This window comes from Engystomops pustulosus, chromosome 1 (assembly GCF_040894005.1).
Source record: "Engystomops pustulosus chromosome 1, aEngPut4.maternal, whole genome shotgun sequence".
Taxonomy (NCBI): Eukaryota; Metazoa; Chordata; class Amphibia; order Anura; family Leptodactylidae; genus Engystomops; species Engystomops pustulosus.
Window position 1 is genome coordinate 95,253,302 of NC_092411.1, and position 24,826 is coordinate 95,278,127.

Consider the following 24,826-nt stretch of genomic DNA (forward strand, 5'->3'; position numbering starts at 1 on the left):
AATCTATATAAATTTGGTATCACCGCGATCGCACCGAACCAAAGAATAAAGTACCTTATATACTCGAGTATAAGCCTAGTTTTTCAGCACAAAACATTGTGCTGAAAACCCAAACTCGGCTTATACTCGAGTAAAAAATATATAGGTTTTACCAGGTTTTTGTGGTAAAATTAGGGGCCTCGGCTTATACTTGGGTCGGCTTATACTCGAATATATACGGTAGGTGTGTTATTTGGAGCGAAGAGTGAAAGTCGTAAAAACTGAGCCCACAAGAACATGACGCACGTGCGTTTTTTTTTCGATTTTTCCACATTTGGTATTTTCTTTCAGCTTCGCAGTACACAGCACGTTAAAATAAGTAACATTACGGGAAAGTAAAATTTGTTACGCACAAAATAAGCCCTCACACAGGTCTGTACACGTAAAAATGAGCCGAAAAACCCTGCGTCCTTAAGGGGTTAACATAGCCCAGCCCCCTGCATATAGCACAGTCCCGCCTTAATAAAGCTAAGCCCCCTGATATAGTAAAGTGACTCTTAATATAGCACATCCCCCTGCATATAGTCTCCCCTTAATATAGCACAGCCACCTTCATATAGCACCGTCCCCCCTTAATATAGCGTAGCCCGCATCCCAGCAATGTTGCCACATAAATAATACAAATGAATACTCACCTCTTGCAGCCTCTTTCCTGTGGTGGATGATACCATCTGTGTCATACAGATGATGCAGGCAGCTGTAACATTGTACTGCCTGCAACCTGCAACCAATCACATAGAATGTATGTCTTAAAAACACAAAAAACTTTGATTAATATTTAGATTTGAGGTCCAGGACAGCACCCCCCCCCAATTTGTGTATCAGGGTGGTGTCCCAGGAGAGCACTTACCATCCACTGTCTGCCTCTGTGCAGCCCCTTCTCCATTCTGCCTTCAGATGACTGGCTGGAGAGGGCCTCAATTCAGATGGCTATATCTTCTGAATTGTGGCACTAATAAACACATTTCGGTGTTATTTTAAAGAGGAGAATCTTCATTTTACTTTCAAAAGGGTTTATTGCAAATCTTAATAATAAAAAAGGTTACACATCATAGTTAAGATAAATAACAAATATTCTAGAGATGAAGAATCCCAAGCATATATCCATATAACACAAGAACTTATATATAGGTATATATAATATATATATATATATATATATATATATATATATATATATATATATATATATATATAGATAAGAAAAAAAGTCCACAGCAGCACAGTGTTAGAAAAACCCCTGATAAGGGGGGGTGCAAGCACTCAGCAGTCCCGGTAACAGACTTACATGTATATAAATCTGAAAAAACAAGGCAGCACTCCAGATGGAAAGTGAAAAAATTGGAAGGGTTTATTCCAAAACCAGCGACGTTTCGGTGTCTATCACCTTTGCTTGAAAAAAAATGCTTGAAAAAGGTGATAGACACCGAAACGTCGCTGGTTTTGGAATAAACCCTTCCAATTTTTTCACTTTCCATCTGGAGTGCTGCCTTGTTTTTTCAGATTTATATATATATATATATATATATATATATATATATATATATATATATATATATATAAAAACACAAATAAAACTAATATCCGGTCTCCAACCTCCGTTTGAGAGTAGGGCACGCCAAGCCCATATATAACATCGCATCTGCCTCTCGACTGGATATGCTCAATTCCTAATTGTTCTTCTCATACCCGGATCCACCTGGTGGTAATCTCGACTAGCTGTGAAAATGCTCTAAAACCTGTACACACATAAGGGAGAGAAAAAGTCAAAGATAAGGAAAAGGAGATGAAGAAAAATTGGCTTTCAGAGGCAAGATAGCTGACCCCATAGGGGAGCAGGAGTGGCCACCACCATCCTCAAGGCCACCATGCCCATTCAGGGCCTATTAACATATTGGATCCAAGTGTCCCAGGTAGTCTCAAATAGTGGCATCCTTTCTTTCAAAATACCAGACAGCTTACCGTTAACCATTATCCACAACAATTTAGCCTTCAACAGTTCAAAGTTAATGTGTGGGTATTTCCAATGTCTAGCAATTGTAATCTTGGTCACCAAGAAAATATACATTATAGGTTATTTAGTATACTTGAGGACTTGAAATTATGATGAAAAATTATGTACCGTATATACTCCGAGTTTAAGCCGAGGTTTTCAGCACAAAAAACCCAAGCGCGGAAACCCGAAGAGGAGCAGAACGAGCTGAAGAAGACAGGAGGACCCAAAGAGAATCCGGAGCAAGAAGAAGACCTAAGGGGGGCATCGGAAAAGTGAGTACAGTGTTAATTTTTTTTACTACAGGGAGACAGGCAGGCTATATACTACATGGGCCTGTCTGTATACTATGGGGCAGGCAGGCTATATACTACATGGGCTGCAGGCTATATACTATATGGGCTGGCAGGCTATATACTACAGGGGGCTGGTAGGCTATATACTACAGGGGGCTGGCAGGCTATATACTACAGGGGCTGGTAGGCTATATACTGGGGGGGGGAGTAGGCAGGATATATATTACAAGGGCTGGCAGGCTATATACTGGGGGGGGGGGATTAGGCAAGATATATATTACAGGGCCTGGGAGGCTATATACTGGGGGGGCTGTGACCAATGCATTTCCCACCCTCGGCTTAAACTCCAGTCAATAGGTTTTCCCAGTTTTTTGTGTTTTTTTCTGCTGTGGCGTCTTACGTATATATGCACGCCCATAAGAGAAATTATAAATTGGTGAACCGTAATCCAAAATCTTTGCACCTTGGTGCATTCCCACCATATATGCATTAGTGATTCCTCTTGATGGCAGCCGCTAAAGCAGTTAGGTGAAGATGCAGGGTACATTTTATGCAACCTTTGAGGTGTTAGATACCAGTGTATCAGTGTTTTATATCCTGCCCAACAAATGAAACATTAATTGAGGTTGAGGAAAAATGGGCAAAGATGTCCGAGCAGGTTTTGGTCTCTACCTACTTTCTGATATCCTTCTCCCAAGCCTCCATATAGGAAAGACGCTTAGCAGCCGGGAATTGGGCCATATATAGAAAAGAAATAATACCCATGGAGAAGGGGGAATGTAAACATGCTAGTGCCATAGCCGAAGGGGTGGGGAATAATTCCGAGGATCCCCACAGACACTGAAGGAAATGGTGTATCTGCCGATAATGAAAGTTTTCGGTTGGAGGTGCCTTATGGACCACCTTAAAGTAAGCCCACGACTTTAAACAAGTCTTCTGAATAAAGTCCCTAATTCTGAAGAATCCCTTATTATTCCACCAAGCGAAGGCCCTCACCTCCAGCCCCGGGGGGGAGGGGGGACCTCGGATTGTTAAACAGAGGGGCTAAAGGGCAATGTGAACACACTAATGCGTACCCTTTGCTCATTCTATCCCATAATGCTAGAGAGTGTGATAAAGCTGGGGAGAGTATTGCAGGGTGCTCCCTAGCAGGGGGACATAAAATCAAACTCAGGGGGAGCCCAGGACAAGCTCATTTCTCATTCTGAACCCATAAAGGAGCCCGGGTCCCAGCCCCAGGGGGCTTGAAAATCTAATTGAGCAGCTCTTTAGTACTTATTTAAACAAGGAGCCCCCAGTCCTCCCAATTTCGTTGGGGTTAAGAGGGGTCCGCGAGGGCATCTCGGCCCCTGTGTCCCCCAGATAAAGCGAAATAATTTAGTTTGGAACAGATCTCATATATTTTTGTTGCCTGAAATTGGGAGGGTGCGAAAATAATATAATAATATGGGTAACAGTGTCATTTTGAGCAAGATTATAGAATGACTTTGACTTAGGCCTCATTCACACGGCCGTATGGGGGACGTATATTTATATGGTGACGTATATACATCGGATATAGGTCCCCCATAGGCCTGCAATGGACGCGGCGGCGTATGCCGTATTCTCGGCATACGGCGCCCTATGCCATACATCCCTATAGAGAGGGACGGGGTGAGCAGCGCTCTCCCCCTCCTCCTCTCCCCGGAACCGCCGTGTGCCCGCCGTGCTATGTGTGTCAGAATGTAGCCTAAGAGTGGTTAGCTCGAAACACGTCAGTCTTGTTCTTCTGTGATGTGCATGTGGATTTTAAAGCTCCAATAAAGATATACATTTTGCAAGAAGCAGAGTTCCGGAGGATTTTCTGAATTGGATAGTTGCTGATTTGAGCGGGTGTTGGAGACTTGTACTCTACCTGTGTTGAACATGAAATACAGTGACTTGACATAATTGTGTCACACACTATGGGGGTCATTTACTAAGGGCCCGATTCGCATTTTTCCGACGTGTTACCCGAATATTTCCGATTTGCGCCGATTTTCCCTGAATTGCCCTGGGATTTTGGCGCACGTGATCGGATTGTGGCGCATCGCCACCGGTATGCACGCGACGGAAATCGGGGGGGGGGAGCGTGGCAGAACGGATTCGGAAAAACCGCCGCATTTAAAAAAAAAAATGTGTCGCGAAAATTGCACTTACCTTCACTCAGTCCGGCTCGGTGTATTCCAGTGCGTTCCGATGCTCTTCAGTGCAGCAGCGCCACCTGGTAGACGTCGGAGGAACTACCTTAATAAATCCCGACCAGACCCGAATCCAGCGCAGAGAACGCGCCGCTGGATCGCGAATGGGCCGGGTAAGTAAATCTGCCCCTATATATTAAAGGTACACCTAAAAGAAGATGGGTCACACTTCCCAAGCAGTGCAGGAAGTGCCAGATAATTGAAGAATTCAATAATCTGGCGCAGAATTCAATAATCTGGCGCACCCTGCACATTCGTGAGACAAACTTTATATAGTGCAGTTTGCCTTACTTTTGATAAACCTGGACCAGCGCGTGCAATTAGGAGATATTGGGGCACATTTACTAAGGGTCCGCAGCCGCGAATCCGTCAGGTTTTTCCCGAATATTTCCGCTTTGCGCTGTATTTCACGGGATTGTGGCGCACGCGATCGATTTTGGCGCAATCGCGCCAACTTTCACGCGACAGAAATCGGGGGGCGTGGCCACCGGACAACCCGAAGGATTCGGAAAAACCACAGAATTTAAAAAGCCATTTGTGTCGCAAGATCAAGCACTCACATACACCAGAAAAAAGCGGGTGAACTTCGGCGGAACTCGGTGCAGGAGCGACACCTGGTGAATATCGGCGCACGGACCTTAGTGAATCCCGGCAGAACCCGAATCAGCGTCGGAGAACCCGCCGCTGGATCGCGACTGGACCGGGTAAGTAAATGTGCCCCATTGTCAGGGCTGGACTAAGTGCAGTGGAGGTCCCTGGGTGAAAAAACTGGCGTGCAACTCAAAAATCACAACTCTTTGAGGAACTCATAATTCTGCAGAAATGCTGCAGAACCTCATATTACACACCTAAGCTACTGCATAACATCATAATACACACCTCAGCTGCTACAGAACATGATATTACACACCTCTGTGGTTGCAAGGTCTCCAAATACACACCATAGTTGTTGCAGAACCTCAAAATACACACCTCAGCTACTGCAGAACATCAAGACCCACACCTTAGCTGCTGCAGAATGTCCTCATAATATACACCTCAGCTATTGCAGAACCTCATGACGCACACTTCAGTTGCCACATAACCTCATAATACACACAGCTGCCGCTGAACATCGTAACCGGTATCTCAGCTTCTGCAGAACATCATAACATACACCTCAGGTGCAGAAGAACATCATAATGCAAACCTTAGCTGCTGCATAGCTTCATCATACACACCTCAGCTGACGCAGAACCTCATAATACACATCATAGCTGATGCTGAACCTCTTAATACACACCTTATCTACAGCAGAACTCCATGACGCACACTTCAGCTGCTGCAGAACCTCATAATGCACACCTCAGCTGCTGCAGAACCTCATAATATACACCTCAGGTGCTGTAGAATATTATAATACACACCTCAGCTTCTGCAGAACATCATAACATACACCTCAGGTGCTGAAGAACATCATAATGCACATCTCAGCTGCTGCAGAACATCAAAATGCAAACCTTAGCTGCTGCATAGCTCCATCATACACACCTCAGCTAATGCAGAACCTCATAATATACACCTCATGTGCTGTAGAATATTATAATACACACCTCAGCTGCTGCAGAACCTCAGAATACATGCCACAGCTGTCACATAACTTCATAATACACACTTCATCTCCTGCAAGACCTAATACACACCTTAGCTGCTGCAGTACCATATAGCACAAACCTCAGCTGCTGCAGAACATCATAACACACACGACAGCTGCTGTAGTACCATACAGCACACACCTCAGCTGCTGCAGAACATCATAATACACACCTCAGCTGATGTGGAACCTCATAATACACACCTCAGCTGATGCGGAACCTCATAATACACACCTTAGCTGCTGCAGAACCTTATGGCGCACACTTTAGCTGCTGCAGATAACCTCATAATGCACACATCAGCTGCTGCAGAACCTCATAATATACACCTCAGGTGCTGTAAAATAATATACCATATTTTTCAGACTATAAGGTGCACATAAAAACCTACGATTTTCTTAGAAATCCAAAGTGTGCCTTATGGTCCGGTGTGCCTTATATATGAAACAAGCTCCGGGCCACGCCAGCAATATCTTGCCAACATCCTGCACACATGGTAGACGGGCACAATACCCCACATCGGTGCCCTGGCATTGCATGGCCGGCAGTACCAGAGGGGGACTCGGCAGTGACTGGAGGAGGCAAGACAGAGAAGGACGCCATAGCGCGAACCAACTTCTTCATCTGCCGCGTGCACGGACCCCCTTCTAACCCGGTGTCATCTCCCTGTGTGACCGCTCACCTGTGCTCCCTGTGTCCTTGCTGCTGCTTGGGGAGGATGGTGCCGAATATGGTCCGCGGCTATTCGGGGTGTTGCTCACGTAGGTATGCACTCGGGTTTCTGACAGTTGCCGGGTCACTGCTGTGGAGAGTCGCTTTACCAGAGCTGGTGGCGGAGCAGGCTTTCTTTGCGACCTCTCTGCTCGGCATCAAAACCACGCCCGCAGACAACCTTCTAACCCAAGCAGCCACCAGGAACCTGCGCCTAATGATCTGGTGCGCCTTATATATGCACCTAGACGTCGTAGCTGGCCTTTATTCATAATGCGCCTTATAGTCCGGCGCACCTTATCATCCGAAAAATACGGTAATACACACCTCAGCTGCAAGAGAACCTCATAATACACTCCACAATAATTAAACTTTGTTTCCACGGCCCAAGTGCATAATTTTACATTTATCTACATTAAACCTCATCAACCATTTCTCTGCCCACTCCTCAAGCTTCCACAAATCCCTCTGAAATGCTAAACTATCGACCTCAGTAGTTATTACTTTACACAGCTTAGTATTATCTGCAAATATTGAAACTTGACTGTGTACACCCACTACAAGGTCATTAATAAATATATTAAAAAGAAGTGGCCACAATACTGACCCCTGTGGCACTCCACTGGTAACGTCAACCCAATCTGAGAATGTGCCATTAATGACGACTCTAGTCCCAGCAGTCTCATTTTGTATACCAACCTTTTATGCGGCATGGTGTCAAATCCCTTTGAAAAGTCCAGATATACAACATCCACAGCATCCTCATGATCCATTCTGGAACTTACGTCCTCGTAGAAACCAATCAGATTAGTCTGACAGGACCGATCTCTCATAAACCCATGCTGATGCTGGGTTATAAGGTTATGTACAGTGAGATACACCAGGATAGCATCTCTAACAAACCCATCAAATATTTTCCCCACTACCAAAGTTAGACTCACAGGTCTGTAGTTTCCAGGATTGCTTTTTGATCCTTTTGTGTATATTGGTACCACATTTGCAATGCGCAAGTCCTGTGAAACATAACCAGTCCTCAGTGATTCTTCAAATATTAAAAATAACGGTCTGTCTATCACAGTATATAGTTCATGCAGAACCCGGGGGTGTATGCCATCTGGCCCCAGTGAATTATCTATCTTAGTGGTTGTGAGGCGGCGCCGTACCTCTTCCTAGGTTAAACTTGACATTCCAAGGAGAATTTACATCATTCCTCATTGTGTCTTCAGAACTTTATCATACACATCTCAGCTGCTGCAGAACATCATAAGACACAGTTGTTGTTAAAACTCATAATATGCCTCTCACACCTGCTTCGTTCACCTTACACATCAGGACACTGTTCCTATTAGTGATGGGTCGTACGCGAACAAGCTTCCTTCAGTGAGCCAACAGCTCACTTAGCCCAACCCCTAAATGGCTCACCTTGCTCCTTTTAACCAGATAAAAACGGGTTAAAAGTGGTGTGGATTGGGAGACTGGATGGACTGAGGCTCCCTATTATATATTTAATAGGGAGCTGTTCAGGTGCCACAAGAGCCGGCTCTTCTTAGTGAGCGGAGCCTAAAGATCCAGCTCACTAAGAAGAGACAGACTTCCCATCACTAGTTCCCATATCCATCATCCTAAAAATGAATGGTGGAAGCTCTGCCCCTCACTTGTTGCCATCTCACATGCAAAGAACCGCCCCCTTTGCAAGCAGCTAGGGTATAATTAGGGGCATAATAAAAGGGGGGGTGGATGGGCGCAGAAAGAGAAGGGCAAAGAGAGGGCATAATAAGAAGGGGAGCAGAGAGAGGGGGCATAATACGGAAGAGGAGAAGAGAGGGGGCATAATAAGAGGGGGAGTAGATAAGGGGCAAAATAAGAAAGGGGAGCAGAGAAAGGGACCACAATAATAAGGGGAGCAGAGGGGGGCATAACACGAAAGAGGAGAAGAGAGGGGGCATTATAAGAGGGGGAGAAGATTAGGCGCACAAAAAGAAGGGGAAAGAGAGGGCATAATAAGAAGGGGAGCAGAGAGAGGGTGGTATAATATGGAAGGGGAGAAGAGAGGGGGCATAATAAGAGGGGGCGTAGATAAGGGGATCACAATAGGAGGGGTAATGGGGCATTGAATAGGGTGAGAATATACAGTGTAAGAGCCATTATTGTAGGTATTATACTGTGCGGGCATAAGGGGGTGGGATAAGGGGCGTGGTTTATTATGCAAAACAAATTGTAGCACACAATTGGGCACACAGTTGCACCTTTTTTCCTTGGTGCACTTTGCTTTTCAATTGTGTCTCATCGCCATGCCAATCTTGGTGCGCATTTTGCAAAAGTGTCGGACAAACTGCAACCACGACACAAATGTGGCACAAACCAATAAATACATACCGGCAGTCCCCGGGTTACGTACAAGATAGGGTCCGGAGGTTTGTTCTTAAGTTGAATTTGTATGTATGTAGAAACTCTATATTTTATAATTGTAGATCCAGACAAAAAAAATTTTGGCCCCAGTGACAATTGGAGTTTAAACATTTTTTGCTTTAATGGGATCAAGGATTATCAATAAAGCTTCATTACAGACACTGTACAGCTGACCATTGCAGTCAAGGGCTATAGTAACATCCAGAGAGATTCACCAGAGGTCAGAGGGGTCTGTCTGTAACTATGGGTTATCTGTCAGTCGGGTGTCCTTAAATAGGGGACCGCCTGTATATCTGGGCCATGGACTTTGCTGCTTGTTTTTTATGTGCTATATAAGTCCTATATAAAACCCGCCCAAAAGTTGAGTTAGCTGTAATTTGTTTTGTTGAAAACTGCAGAAATAAGACTACAGTAATAATCACATCAAAAATTTAAGGTTGTAAGTGTGTCTTTTATCTGCAGTTTTTGACCTATTTTTATAATTATGGAAGTTCTGTGGTCTATGAAAATAAAAGTTACCCACTCGCCCCTCCTATAGTTTGTGATTCTACTATTTACATGTAGGTTCTCTTTTTTTTTTACTGGACTTGTTTCTACAAGAGTAATTATCCACAATGTTATTTATTGAAACTCCCAATTAATGACATTTGTATCTAAACTCTGCAAGTCGTGTCCCATTTGCTGTTTTCATGTTACTATTGTGTTGTTATGCATTGCACCCTTATAGATATCATGATGGGGCTAGAAGAAGACATCTCCAGCTGCACAGTGCTGTTGCATCGTAGTGACAGTCTGGATTGCTGTGCTCGCTCAGAGTCAGCGTGTAAGATGATGAGTGTGATGCAGGGGTGGTGTCTCTGCTTTGCTGAGTTGAGAACTTTGCTGCAGTATAAAAGCTGATGCTGTCCTCTATCTGCCGCAGTGCCCTGCATCTCCCTCCCAGTGTGCGCTTCACAACTCTAGGTCGTGGACAGCGTCTTGCTTTTTCTTGTGTGCATGATTCATTGAAATTCTATTGCTTGGTATAGCCCTTTTAGTTGTTTATTTTTAACTCTTTATGTGACATTTCTGACACTTTGTTTTTCTCCTCCTCTTTAACTTCCAGATACCTGATTCTGTAACCTCACTATGCTCGGCTTCAGCATGGATCGCTCACTAGGTCCTCTTACCTACAGAAGACCCACAGAGTGCTACCTTAGATCTAGCTCTGTTTCTCTCACCCATAGTGGCAGCAGTAGTTTTCAATCCCAGACTCGGAGTCGTAGAAGTGCCCCATCCTACAGTGAAAGTCCGGAACCTTTGAATGGGCCAAGGGATGAAAAGGAGGCCTTGCAAGGGCTAAATGAAAGGTTTGCTGGTTACATAGACAAGGTGCGGAGATTGGAAGAACAGAACCATAGTTTACAACAAGAAGCAGCAGCCTTAAGGAAGCAGCAGGCTGGCATCTCTGCTATTGGCCAATTGTATGGAAGAGAGATAAAGGATATTCGCAACCAGCTCCTAAAAATCAACTCTGAAAATGGTCAAGAACAGCTAGAAATAAACCGACTTAGTGAGGACATTGAGTTATTGAGGCTTAAGACCCAAGATGAGGAAAGACTGAAAGAAGAAGCTGTGTCTGCTGAGAGGGCACTTAGGCAGTACCTACAGGATTGTACCCTACAAAGTGAACAAATTGGTAGGAAGGTGCAGGCTCTGCAGGATGAAGTAACCCACCTGTGCAAAAGCCACCAAGAAGATGTGGAAGAAATGCTAAGGCAGATACAAGGCAGCCAAGTGACAGCACAACAATTTGGAGAATTGCCTGGATTGGAATTAGCATCGGCTCTAAAGGAAATCAGGGCTCAACTGGAAAGTCATATAGGAAGAAATAACATGCAGACCCAGGAATGGTTCCAAGGTGAGTAGGCAAATACCATATATTATACATCTGCAACCTCTGACATTCATTCACATCACATTTGACTGCATTTACTGATACCACAACATGGACACAAATGATTTGATATTCTTACAGTATATTGTTTTGTATGTATTAATAGAACTTGATCATATATTACAGACTGACTAGAACAAATATTCTCATACTGTATAGATTGCTTATTGAATCATCTTATACAACCTATGGTGTACAGGGTGATCCAGTAGGTAACAGTTAGCAAAGAGCAATGACTGGGATTTCACCTTCTGGCTATGAAGAGGTTACCTCTTAGCACATGAAATTCCTGAGTCATACTTGGCTTCTATATTAGTCTCTGCGCCTCTTCTATACCTCCTGCCTTTCCTGTGCTGCAGTAATGCACAGTGATGTTAGGTTTCAATAACTCTATCTTAAAGGAAACTAATTATTGGCTTATTCCTAGTCGGTATTTTTATTGAACCATTGCATTTGACCTTTTTGTGTTTCTCTGATTTGGACAATCCCTGTTTGTTATGGACAATAAATTGATCAGCAGTGTTTTAATGCTGCAATCCCTGGCTAGAGGACGTTATTTGTCATTGAGTGTTCAGTTTCTCTGCAGTATTAACACTCAGATCAGTGGGTATGCTCTAATGCAGATTATAATAGAGCAAAGATGTTTATAACTGCTCCATGCAACTACCAACACCTTAAGGACTATACAGAATTTTTTACCCAGCTTGAGGTTCTGAGCAGTATTATTATTATCATCATTTATAGAGCACTATCAATTACAATGTGCTGTCTATTTGATAAGGAGTTCACATGCATTATAATGAAACTAATGAAAGTACAAAAGATACAAAACTACATCGAATTGGTAGAAGTGGAAGGAGGACCTTTATTTTCTCTCTATGTTCTCTTTATTTTTATTAACAGTTCATTTGGAGAAACTAAACGAGGCTTCAAATGTAAATACCCAAGCCATACGTTCTGCTAGTGACGAAATAACCAACTATCGACATCAGCTTCAAAGTCAAATCACTCAGTTAGAAGTTCTGAAAGGATCCCAGCAGTCCTTGGAGAGGCAATGCATGGATCTAGAAGACCGCCATCAGGCAGAAATGGCATCTTACCAGGTAACACTTATCATCATCACTGTTACTCAGAAAGATATGATGGTATTATATATAAGGAATAAACATCCAATGAATGTTTAGAATGACCGATTTGGCAAGCTCTGCGTAGGGCTGCTTTATCTGTGTGTGCTATATAAATAAAGGAATTATTATTATGAATGAGTCCTAGCAAGGGCTGGATCAAAACATATCAGGAAAGACTTAAGGAATTCAGTTAAATCCAATTATTTTTTATGGAATACGGTATTTATCACCAGAGCAACATTGGTGAGGTCTGTGCCTATTTTTAAAGCACACGTGTCCTAATGGATTTTAATTATTTTTATGTATAAGTGGATTTTCTCATTGTGGATCAGTGAAAAAGCTTGACATTTTTTGAGAAACCCCCCCCCCCCCCATTGTTTAAGGGTTTTTCTACTAGATGTCTTTTTCTATACTGTCTTTTAAAAAACAACTTCAAAGATGCAAGATGTAACATGTGGTTAAGTTAACCTTTGAGAAAATGTATTTGCAGAGCTGCTTTTGTTTTGGTTTTAACTAAAGCTCAGATGCACACGACTGAACTAATTGCAATAAATTTTAATGGGCCATGGACTTTTAATGGATCAATGTGCATGTCTTTGCATCCTTTATGTAAAAAACTAGAGCATTTCCTAGTTAGATCTATGGAAACAGAAAATGAATTGCATCTGAGTGCTGTCCATTAAACCAGATATTTTCTAGGATACACTATTTAATGACTGTAAAAATCATGGTTTTTCATGGATGACCAATGTCATTTAATCCAAAAGGAAGACAAACTGATGCAAATCGGCTTGACTGTCATTTTGCAGATTAAAAAAATCTTATTATAATAATCAATTACTTTATAAACAGATGCTAAACTGAATAAAGAGTCCAAGTAATTGATAATGGGCCGCAATTTTGAAGCAATCTGCACCAGATTACACATAAATACATTAATTTATGATGCATGTGCGCTATTATTGTGTCCCGGAGACACCGTGGGGGATATTTATCATACAGCGGAGCTCATGCCTAGCGTAGAAATAAACACTGTTCACATGTGAAAATTCACTGGCTGCATCTAGTGCGCAGGTGTGTGGACAGTAACCCCCTGCGCCGGCCCACTCCGGCTGGCTGTGCCCTCTGTTCAGCTGGCCGCGCCCCCATTCACGCCCCACTGGCATGAGTGTGGCGGATTGGGCTAAATAATTGTAAGTGCTAGCAATAAGCTAGCATTTGCGATTATTTCCGGGCTGCTACGCCCCTGTCGTGGACGGAAGCCCAGATAAATACTGTATGTCCCTGTGTCTGGCACAACACAATACTCTGTACCTAAAGGGGCGTTCTGATGCGCATTCGCACTGGGTACCACATTTATGTTGGAAGTCCACAATTTGTGCCGCAAACCAGTTAAATTGATTGCACAAGAAAAAAACTGGTATGCTCAGTTTAAACATTTAAGGCGCTTTCAGGGTGCACCAGATTCATCAAAACCCTGCACTCTGCAAGCTAGAGAGGTATATTGCCCGTAGTGCAGTTTGCCTCACTAATAATAAATGTGGCCTAAACATATTAATCTTTCCTGATGAGCCTGAAGTTTTTGGGGAAACACATTGAGGAGTTAGAGGAGCTACTGTATTGTTATTGTGCAGTTTCTAGCTTAAATGCATTGCTAGGCTGAGTCTTAGGGGATAGCCCCTAATATCGCTTGCAGTGTTTGTGATAACCACTAATACTGAAAACATATAGTGGGGATCCCTAGTACTCCCTCTGCTGGCTAGTAAACCAAACCTACCAATTTATAAAACCAATTTATAGGTATCAGTTAATTTTATTGTTCAATATCAGGACTTGCATCAAATATACAATGCAATAGGAAAGTCTTCAGGCCCTTTCAGTTTTTCACATTTTATAATATAGCTGGTTGTGCTAGAAAAATAAAACACAAAGTTTAATCCCTCTTCATTCTGCACTGAAACCCCATAATGACAAAGTGATAACAGAATGTTAATTATATTTGCTAATTTATTGAAAAGGAAATATGAAAATCTTGCATTGTCATATGTTTACACACTTTTTACTGATATTTAGCTGAAGAACCTTTGGTAGTGATAACCACCTTCAGCCATTCTTCACCTCAGGTTTGATAATTGGGTACAAGTCAGGTTTCAAGTTCTTTGTGTTTTCTTGGATTTGTGTTTAGGGTCATTGGGGGAGATTTATCTAGATGCCTAAGAAGAAGAATGTGCTTAGTTGCCCATTGCAGCCAATCACAACTCAGCTTTAATTTTACCAGTGCTAAAGAATATTTTAAAGTGAAGCTGTTATTGGTTGCCACGAGCAACTAAGCACATTCTTACTCTTAGGCAGCTTGATAAATCTCCCCCATTGTATGTTTGGAAGTCAGAGCACTCAGGATGACAATAGTTTTAAGAATATCTCTGTACGTTTCTTGCCCTTGAACATGAGCAGTCTCCATGTCGCTGTGTTTCTCAGAGTCTAATGGTACATATGGCGGTTTTCCAGCCAGTGGTCAAAGAATGGAAAATAGTGCTGTTCAGCAGTGACATGACTGTTCTCACTTTTTCGACCAATGCACCAGTCATGTGACCCCCCAACACTTCTGGCAAAGTCAGATATGCAGATATGTGCTGTAGACCTCATTAACCCCCTTAACAACCCATGATGTACTTTTCTGTCATGGCGTCGTTAAGGAGTTATGCAGAGGGCTCAGGGGTGAGCCTTCACCATACATTGCGGGTGTTTTCTGCATTATGCCTGCTGCCATCTTGGGCCAATTCGGGATCCCCTGTGAGGTCATCAGGTGGTAGTGATCAATTGCTATGACAGCTGTGAGTCTCTATAGGATACAGATCTGCAGTAAAAAGTATATACTGCAATACGTATGTCAATGCAAGACCTTAGGGGGTGTCTAAAAACCAGTATTACAATTTCAAATCACACCCCTTTCCCTTGAGCATAAATAAATAAACAAACATAAATGCCCAGTATATCAAAAAAGATTATACTTGGAAGTTAAACTTCTAATGGAAAATACCATATGATCAAAAGGTTATACAGTCCACAAAATGAAACAGATGCAACAAAAACTTCAGCTTGTCCCAGAAAAAAATTACACTTCAAACAGCCCCCTACACTAAAAAATGATTAGCATCAGATTATGGTAAAAAGATTTTTCTAAAAATATTAAAACATAATAAAAGCCTATATATATTTTGTATTCAGGTGATTGTACTGACCTAATGAATAAAGGGGAGGTATCATTTGACGTACACAGTAAAAGCCATTAATACAAGCCCTGCACAGCTCCAACAGAGTGCACCAACTTTTTTTTGGGTGCACCTTTAACATAACGCACCTTTAACATAACGCATGGTCAGACTGTGCACTCCTACGCCCCTTTCAGTGCAGAATTTTGTGTCGCTTCGGTATACTGAAGCCTGACAGAAATGTGTCGCAGACAATTTATAAATACATGTGCGCACAGTTTGCACTGAAAAAAAACGTCAGACAGAAAAAAGGTGCAGGGGCTTTAATAAATCGGAGCTATTGGGGCACATTTACTAAGGGTCCGCAGCCGCGAATCCGTCGGGTTTTTCCCGAATATTTCCGCTTTGCGCTGTATTTCACGGGATTGTGGTGCTCTGCATTTTTGGCACATTGGCGCCGACTTTCGCGCGACAGAAATCGGGGGCGTGGCCACCGGACAACCCGAAGGATTCGGAAAAACCGCGGAATTTAAAAAGCCATTTGTGTCGCAAGATCAAACACTCACATACACCAGAAAAAAGCAGGTGAACTTCGGCGGACCTCGGCGCAGCAGCCACACCTGGTGAATATCGGCGCACGGACCTTAGTGAATCCCGGCAGAACCCGAATCAGCGTCGGAGAACCCGCCGCTGGATCGCGACTGGACCGGGTAAGTAAATGTGCCCCATTGTGTAGTGTTAGCATTTTGCTCACAATCCCTATATAAGCATGTTCATCTGTGTAAATTAATTATATCATTTTTTTATGCTTTAACTGTGGATGATAGTTAATAATGTCATCATTTAATCAAATTTATACCTAGGATACTTTTCATCAATTGGAGAATGAGCTAAGGAATACCAAGTGGGAAATGTCTGCTCAGATACGAGAGTATCAAGACTTGCTGAATGTCAAGATGGCTCTGGATATTGAAATTGCAGCATATAGGTAGGAGGAGTCTTATTTATAAGCTTAAAGCTATTCCATGACTAAAGCCAGGTGCCGAAATGCCTAGCACCTCCAGACAGTCTATTTGGGGTTTTTCTGTTCCTTAAAAGGGAATGCTGATGAAATTGGCTGGTGGTGCTGATGATTTTTCTTGTAGTAAATCTATTATCATTTTATAACATATTGGTAAAATGCTATAATTTTAGGAATGTTGGCTAAAAAATGATTCATTATAAGAATCCGTCAGGAAATATACTGTTTTACTGACTCCATGTTCAGTACTGTTCAAAAGTTTTAAGCAGATGTGTATAATGCCATCAGTTTTTTGCACCAGGACTCAAATCCCTCAGTCCCTCAGTCTGTTCATATACTGTAATATTAGACACCTTAAAGATATTTAGATTAGGGCTATGTAGGGCCATACCATCACTACTGGAATGATGCAAAGGGTGATCAACCTAAATATTGATACAAATTAGTTTTCTCATGTTCATTAACTTTACATTTTGTTAATTGATAAACATAAACTATTAGCATTTTGCATTTTGTCCATATCAGCCTAAAACTTTTAAACATTACTGCAAACGAAGTGTATTACTTATGCTACCCACTGATGAGGAATGCTACTGGATGATAAAAGGGAAAGAGTAAGGGCCCCACCAGGAGTTGTCCACAGCTGTGCTATGTTAGTTGAGATGATTTATAGAAATAGATTCTGAAAGGATGTCTATATTCCATGTCTATAAAAATCTATGGATATTATAGAAAAAGTTCCTGTTTTTGCTACTGGAACATAGAAATAGTATCTCAAGTTGCCAATGTATTCATACACTTGCAGGATTTATAAGAAAGGAATGAGACAACACCGAGTTACAAGAAATAACTGTGTATAATTAATATAAATATAATAATGAATTAATAAATAAATATAATGAAGTGTTTGTAGCATCTGTTATATTGTTGGAATAACCTAAAAAATGTTTTACTACATTTTGTTCTCAGAAAACTGCTTGAGGGAGAAGAATGTCGCATTGGATCCAGTTTTGACCATTTTCCATTTGATGCTAGAAGCCCAAGGATACCAAGTACACCGAAGCACATAAAAGTAAAAAAAGAAGAAAAAATAAAAATTGTGGAAAAGTCCGACAAGGAAACAGTAATTGTTGAGAAACAGACAGAAGAAACTCATGTGACAGAAGAGGTAACTGAGGAAGAAGTAATCACATCTCCATTAAAGTCTCCTGAAGATGGGGGGACACCTGAAGAGTTGTCAGAAGAACATGCAGAAGAAAATGGTGTAGCAGAAGAAGAATTGGAAGACAAGGAGGAAGATGGAGAAGTACATGAAGAAAAGCCATCTAAGAAAGAAGTAAAAACAGGACCAGGAAAGCAAGATGAGCCTCCTAAGAAAAATGACAAAAAACAGGAGAATAAGCCAGTCATCCATGAAGAAAAGCCTGACACTGCTGAAAAAGAAGAGTCAGGGAAGAAAGAAGATAAGAATAAGGGAGTTAAGAAGGAAGAGAAAGGGGAAGCTAAGGAAGGAGAACATGCAACATCAACAAAAAAGTCTTCAGAAAAGGAGACAGGCAAGAAAGAGGAAAATAAAGATGTTAGACATGAAGAAACACCTGACAATGATGAGAGAGAAGGTAAAACAAAGCAAGATTCAGGAAAGAAAGACAATAAGCAAGTAGTCAAGAAAGAGCAAGGAGGGGATAAGGAAGAAAAAACTAAGTCAACAAAAAAAGAAGACTCAATTAAAACTGAGGATAAGACAGTTGACACCAAAACTAAAGAGACTGATGTTTCTAGGAAAGAATCTAAAAAGTCAGCTAATAAAGATGATGCTATGGAAGCAGATGAGGGAGGTAAGGGAAAAGAAGAGAAACATGCTAAGGCACAAGGAGAAATAAAAAGTATAGAGAAAAGTGAAAAGCCACCCAAGGTAGAAGAAAAGCATCTAGATAAGGATGATGGAGAAAAGTCACCTACAATAGAGGAGAAGAAAAAGAAGACAGTCAATGAACAGGAGAAAAAGCCACCCACTGAAGAGAAGAAACCAACTAAAGTAGAAGAAAAACAGCCAGTGAAGGAACAGGACAAAAAGCCATCTACTGAAGAGAAGAAACCAACTAAAGTAGAAGAAAAACAGCCAGTAAAGGAACAGGAGAAAAAAACATCTACAGAAGAGAAGAAACCAAGTGAAGAGAAGAAACCAACTAAAGTAGAAGAAAAACAACCAGTGAAAGAGAAGGAGGAAAAGACACCTACTGAAGAGAAAAAACCAAGTGAAGAGAAAAAAACAACTAAAGCAGAAGAAAAACAGCCAGTGAAGGAGCAGGAGAAAAAGACACCTACTGAAGAGAAGAAACCAAGTGAAGAGAAAAAAACAACTAAAGCAGAAGAAAAACAGCCAGTGAAGGAGCAGGAGAAAAAGCCACCTACTGAAGAGAAGAAACCAACTAAAGTAGAAGAAAAACAGCCAGTGAAGGAACAGGAGAAAAAAACGCCTACTGAAGAGAAGAAACCAAGTGAAGAGAAAAAATCAACTAAAGCAGAAGAAAAACAGCCAGTGAAGGAACAGGAGAAAAAGACACCTACTGAAGAGAAGAAACCAACTAAAGCAGAAGAAAAACAGCCAGTGAAGGAACAGGAGAAAAAAACGCCTACTGAAGAGAAGAAACCAAGTGAAGAGAAAAAATCATCTAAAGCAGAAGAAAAACAGCCAGTGAAGGAACAGGAGAAAAAGACACCTACTGAAGAGAAGAAACCAACTAAGGTAGAAGAAAAGCAGCCAGTGAAGGAGGAGGATAAGAAGCCATCCAAAGTTGCTGAAAAGCCAAAAGTAAACGAAGAGGGGAAGAAGCCAACTAAAGAGGATGATAAGAAGGTAGAAGAAACAAAGTCAACTAAGTCAATAATAAAGCAGCAAGATATGGAAGAAAAAATAAAAACGACTGTAGAAGACGAGACGGTAGAAAAGAAACTATCTAAGGAAGAAGACAAGAAAACATCTATTAAAGTAGAAGAACAGAAGTTCAAAGAAGAAGAAAATAAGAAATTATCTAAAGCAGAGGACAAAAAAACAACAAAGAAAGAAGAAAAACAACCAGCAAAGGAAGAAAAGAAGCCAACTACGGTAGAGGAAAGTAAACCATCTAAAACAGTGGAAAAGCAACCAGAGAAGGAAGATGAACAAAAGTCAACAGAAGAGAAGAAAACTAAAGCAGATGTAAAGCAGCCCGTGAAAGAGGATAAGAAGACATCTAAAACGGATGAAAAAACATCAGTTAAGACAGAGGAAAAACAGCCAGTAAAGGAAGATTCAAAGAAACCAGCAGTTATAGAAGAGACCAAGAAACCAAGTAAAGAAGAGGAAAAGAAACCAGAGAAGACAGTAGAAAAGCAATCCACTAAGGAGGACGATAAAAAAACATCCAAATTAGTGGAGAAGAAGCCAAGCAAGGAGGCAGAAAAACCACAAGAAAAGGTTGAAGAGAAGGTATTAAAGACAAGTGAAGTAAAAACAGACCAAGGGCCTAAAAAAGAAAAAACACCAGTAACAGAGCAACCTTCTAAAGAAAAAAAGGGGGATAGCCCAAAACTAGCCAAAAAAGGTGATACGAAAACTAAGCCTGAAAAAATTGAGAAGTCTTCTGGTACTGATCAGATAGTAAGTGAGCCCTCTCAAGACGCTAAGAAAAAAGAAAAGTAGACAAGATTATAAACCAACGTGCACAGATGGCTTATAACCACCAAAGGGGTCAAACAAGATCCAAAAGACTTCAAAGACACTGCTTTGATGTGGTGAGCCCCACTGTACTGCTGAGCAGAACATGGACAAAAAGCCAGCCGCTTACTAGGGTGATCAGGAGCAACAGCAGCGCTGCAGGTTCCTCTAGTCCAATGGTTGAGCTCTTTTCTAAAGAAACACTTATATGTACTACTGAACATGTAGAATACACTTGAAAGGTATAATCCAAGGGGCACATAAGGAGGTTTCTAGCAATATGACAAGTGCATTATTTGTTCCACTGTAGTTACTAATAGCGAGTTTAGAAAGTGTAGAAATACACTTCAGAAAGGTAGAAATGTAGATGGCAATGTATACACTGATGTATGGGTAAGTTAATGACGATATATTGAGGATAATGTGGCTTTAATTGAGTGTTCCTTCTAACCTCATTTGTCAACCCCACCTAGTCTTAAATGATCCCTACTTGTCCTTATATTATGAGAACAGTTACCAACTGGTGACTTATACTATAAAGACTCCAGGGAATATTGCTCTTGTGAAGATACTGAAAAGATGGCAGGTTGCGATAGAAATGATTAAGTATGTTGAATCAAGAAAGTCAGAGGTCTCATGCAATAATTGCTTTTATAGTTTAGCTCTGTGGAATATGATAGCAATGTTAGTTTAACTGATAGTTAATGCAACCCAAAGTATAGAAGCCATAGCAGACACATCCCCTGCTGCCAGTTCACATAAGTACCAAACATGCCTGAGCCAGAAAACTCTTCTAGTGAAGATGCCTTCTTTGTAGAATAATGAATGTAGTGATAAAACACTTCAGGGAAGTAACTTCAGGGTGTGTTATCAAACAGCCATAAGTTAACATTCGTAGACAAGACACTTTAAACAGAATTGCACTTGTTCTGGTCAGCTATTGTTACAGTACCATAGCAAAGCTTTCAATGTGGCCATTTCACCTGGTCCAATGCCATTCATCCATCTTTGTTACAACTTGTTTTGACCTAGACCTACCTGATAAACCATTGTAAACCATTTTACGTTTCTTCAATCTGTAGTGTAGGTGATAACAGTAAACTGTAATTTATTTTATAAAGGGGTTGTTTGTCAAAAAATAGAAATTTAGTAACTGTGATTAGGATTTATTGTGAGTACAGTAGTGTACAGTGATGTTTCGGCCCCCTGGGCTTTTGTCAAAAACACTTATAATATTAATCAAGATTGGTGCAATGGTTCAACTGCACGCTCTGTATGCATACAAAGTGGTTCCCTAGTCTGGTGCACACTTCATACCAAGAGGTGCTAACCATCTATCTACAAAAGAAATTTGTAACTGATAGCTTACTGCCAAATTAAAATTACATAATGTAATTGAAAGTTTTGACATCTTACATACGTTTTTTAGTCTCTTCTTTGTTTAGAGGAAGCTTCTCTCTGACAGCTAGAAACACTTCTCCCTTGTGACAGGGAAGACCCTCATCATTCCCACTGCTTCTGACCAGAGATGGGTGGACCTGTAGTTTTAGGTTGGGTTCAGCTGTGTGACCTGGACGTATACCTGGATTGGTGGCCTAACAGCCGCCACGTTGCTACTCGGGGCATCAATTTGCCATATTGGCTGTTTAATCACCAATCGGCCAAGACATCTGGGTCGTGCGGCTGAACCTGTCATTTCTACTCTTGACATGTCTTGGAATCTGAGGCAGCAACATATTGCAATAACTACTATTAAAGAATTTGATTTGCTTAAAAGTCTCTTTAGCACTAGTGCCAAAAGTAACCATGTCTCAGCATTTCTCCATATACTAGTATTTTGTGCATGTTCTAAAAAAGATTGCTATTGAGACTTTCAGATAAAAAAAAACCTTACTCTGATAACAGGAAAGACTATAACACCACACTATGGTGCTGCCTCTAATATACCAAGGGTCTTAGGTTCCCATCTCATTTGAGGTTATAATATGTAATGGCATCTCAGGCGCAGTGCATGTACATAACGGGGATTATCTCCCATGTCAGAGGGGGCTAAATAACTCATGTGAGATGTCAAATGTATGACGAGACTATATAAGAAAATGTGGCCCTGAGCCATTTTCAGCTGGTAACCCCATTAAAGAGATATTTTTATGGGCTTGCACCACCCTCTTCCCCTATATTGATAATTTTATATAAAATAACTTGTCAGCAGTACTGTGTGTACTAAGGATAGTAGGCTTAAGCTTAGGGAAGGAATTAACCCCTTGTAGACCTTGATAATTCAGTTTTATAAAGAGAAACCAATCACATAAAATATTATGGAAGACTACATAGTTATGTCATTAGAAAATAACACATTTTATCTATCTTCTCTCTGTTAATGGGAGGGGAAGTTTATTTGGACAGGGATAAATGAAAGAAAAGACAAACATATAATACAAGTTTTACCATTATCACCTACACTATAGTTTGTTAATGAAATTAGAAATAAAAAAAGTAAAGTTAAAAGCTGAATTATGCTTAACCTCAGCATTCCTATGTTGCATTCACTATGGTCCAGAATGATAAGACACGATGGAGTTGCAGTCCTTGTACATGGGAGCCACTTTAGATGTTCTTGCTTGTGACAAAGTTTTATTCCCACAACAATATACTATCTCTAAGGCTAAGTCACACCACTGTTAGTGGTAGTATATGTGATTTATAATGGCAAAAATATAAAATAGTACTTATATAATGCGTTTTAGGCAGACTGCCCTTTCTCAGATACATCCGTATAAGCAGTCTGTCCGACTGGTATTTAAGGACTATTTTAAGAATTTATTACATCAATAAAAGAAGCTCTTAAGCTTATTCGTCGTGTGCACTTGGGGATGTCAGCCCTATAGAGTACCAGACGTTTTTCTCATGATTGAATTTCTTCTTGTACATCTTGTATGCTGTGTGAGGTGGTTGATGGCACCTCCCTGTTGGTTGAGGTGCATAGACTCAAGTGTATATAAGTTGAGCAGCTATACACTGGGAGTATCCTATCCTATCTGCTTGTTTCTGAATATATTACCTCTAGCACTGTACTCCGTCTTCTCTGCTCTTTTTTCATAGACTTGCCTTATGCACACGAATGTATGAAAATGGACGAGTATACGGCCGTATATACGTGTAGCATATGGCCCCATTCATTACAATGGACAATATGGCCATCCATTTCAATGGCTGCATTGTGCACCAACCACACCGTACAATTTTCCACTGTAGAGTCCTATTTTTTACTTTTAAAATAGGTGTTGCATACATGCTGAATTCGGTTGTGGATCGCATGCTGCTGTATATACATTCAGAATGCAGGGAGACCAGAACCAGTGGGAGGTGCATTCTGTCAGTCAGCCAATAGTCAGTCATCATTTGCCAGCCCACTGTATTGTATACGGATACAATGCCATACGTGCTCATATGGGTGAAAAACATGCTGTATTTATGGCCAAAATCCAGCTGTATATACAGAACAGAAAAAAAACATGCAGTCGTGTGCAAGAGGCCTTACATAAAGAGGCACAATGACAGCTAAAGTTGCTCCAATCTGTAAAAAGTAATCAAACAACTCCCTATAACTTAGGCTTCATTCACATTGACGTATATAGGACCACAAGCTTGTGGCCATGCATATGCCCCCATAGACGGCAATGGCACTGTACCGCTCTGCACACGGGAAAGATATAGAACATGTCCTATCTTTCCCCTTGTGCACAGCCTTGCATCTCTATGAAGAGGGAAGAGGTCGGCCCTCCTCCCCTGCAGCACACCGGACGTAGTCTGAATATAGCCTTAGCTTTCTGGATCTCAGAGTGCAACATGTTGAAAAGTAATATATGGTTTATTTCCACCACAACTGAATTTCAGGTTGTGAGAGAGGCTCTATTTCTGTACAGATTGTTTCAATGTAGAAGGAAAAGCAAGACGTGGAGTAGCAGATTAAATGGTACATGGTGTAAGGTATAAGCTATGGCCCTTTATGGCTTAAAAGCGAGTAACAATGCACTGTTGTATTCCTGATTGTCTTGCTTACAAATTTGTGCAATATACAGATATATATTAATAAAAATTAGTCTAATTATAAAGTGATGTTGGTTTTTTGGAAAGTAGTTTTATGTTGAATCATTTTTATTGAAAAAAGAAATAAACCGTAAACAATGAACAATAAAACCGTATATAGCCACAGGAAGACATAATGTAGCACATCATAATATGTCGTACATGGAGTGAAACATGTTCCCATAGGATTTCACATAACCCACTCAAGGAACCCCAACTTTAAGACAATTTTAAGGCAGTCGGTAAGGACCACGGGGCTGCTAGGGAGCTAAGTTGTACAAAAACAATCTAATGCGCCAAAAATCGTGTTTCCCAAAGGTGCCATCCTGGTATGACGTGACATGAGAGGAACCCAGTACTTTTCCCAGTGCAAGGGATAGGGGCTCACATAATTACCGTTAGGTAGCCATGTGAGACCAAACAGCACACCTAGTACCTGT

General features: G+C 41.2%; 1 protein-coding gene across 2 annotated transcripts; it reads left to right on the forward strand.

Moving 5' to 3' along the window:
• The first annotated feature begins 10,134 nt into the window (after nucleotides 1-10,134).
• Nucleotides 10,135-24,416, forward strand: NEFH (neurofilament heavy chain). Of its 2 annotated transcripts, none has more exons than XM_072148499.1 (5): nucleotides 10,135-10,264; nucleotides 10,407-11,201; nucleotides 12,141-12,340; nucleotides 16,440-16,564; nucleotides 17,567-24,416. In XM_072148499.1, exons 2-5 carry the CDS (start codon nucleotides 10,430-10,432, stop codon nucleotides 20,280-20,282), a joined length of 3,813 nt encoding a protein of 1,270 aa, XP_072004600.1. In that variant the 5' UTR covers nucleotides 10,135-10,264; nucleotides 10,407-10,429; the 3' UTR covers nucleotides 20,283-24,416. The 2 variants fall into 2 exon arrangements, with proteins under 2 accessions (XP_072004600.1, XP_072004608.1); XM_072148507.1 differs by having other exon boundaries at nucleotides 10,193-10,323.
• The last annotated feature ends 410 nt before the right edge of the window (nucleotides 24,417-24,826 follow it).

What these genes read in the sequence shown, in the direction of transcription:
- NEFH (XM_072148499.1), top strand. Translation starts at nt 10,430, where the DNA reads ATGCTCGGCTTCAGCATGGATCGCTCACTAGGTCCTCTTACCTACAGA. An exon ending in CAGAAATGGCATCTTACCAG is followed by an intron (nt 12,341 to 16,439) that starts GTAACACTTATC and finishes ATTTATACCTAG; the next exon opens with GATACTTTTCATCAATTGGA. An exon ending in ATTGAAATTGCAGCATATAG is followed by an intron (nt 16,565 to 17,566) that starts GTAGGAGGAGTC and finishes TTTTGTTCTCAG; the next exon opens with AAAACTGCTTGAGGGAGAAG.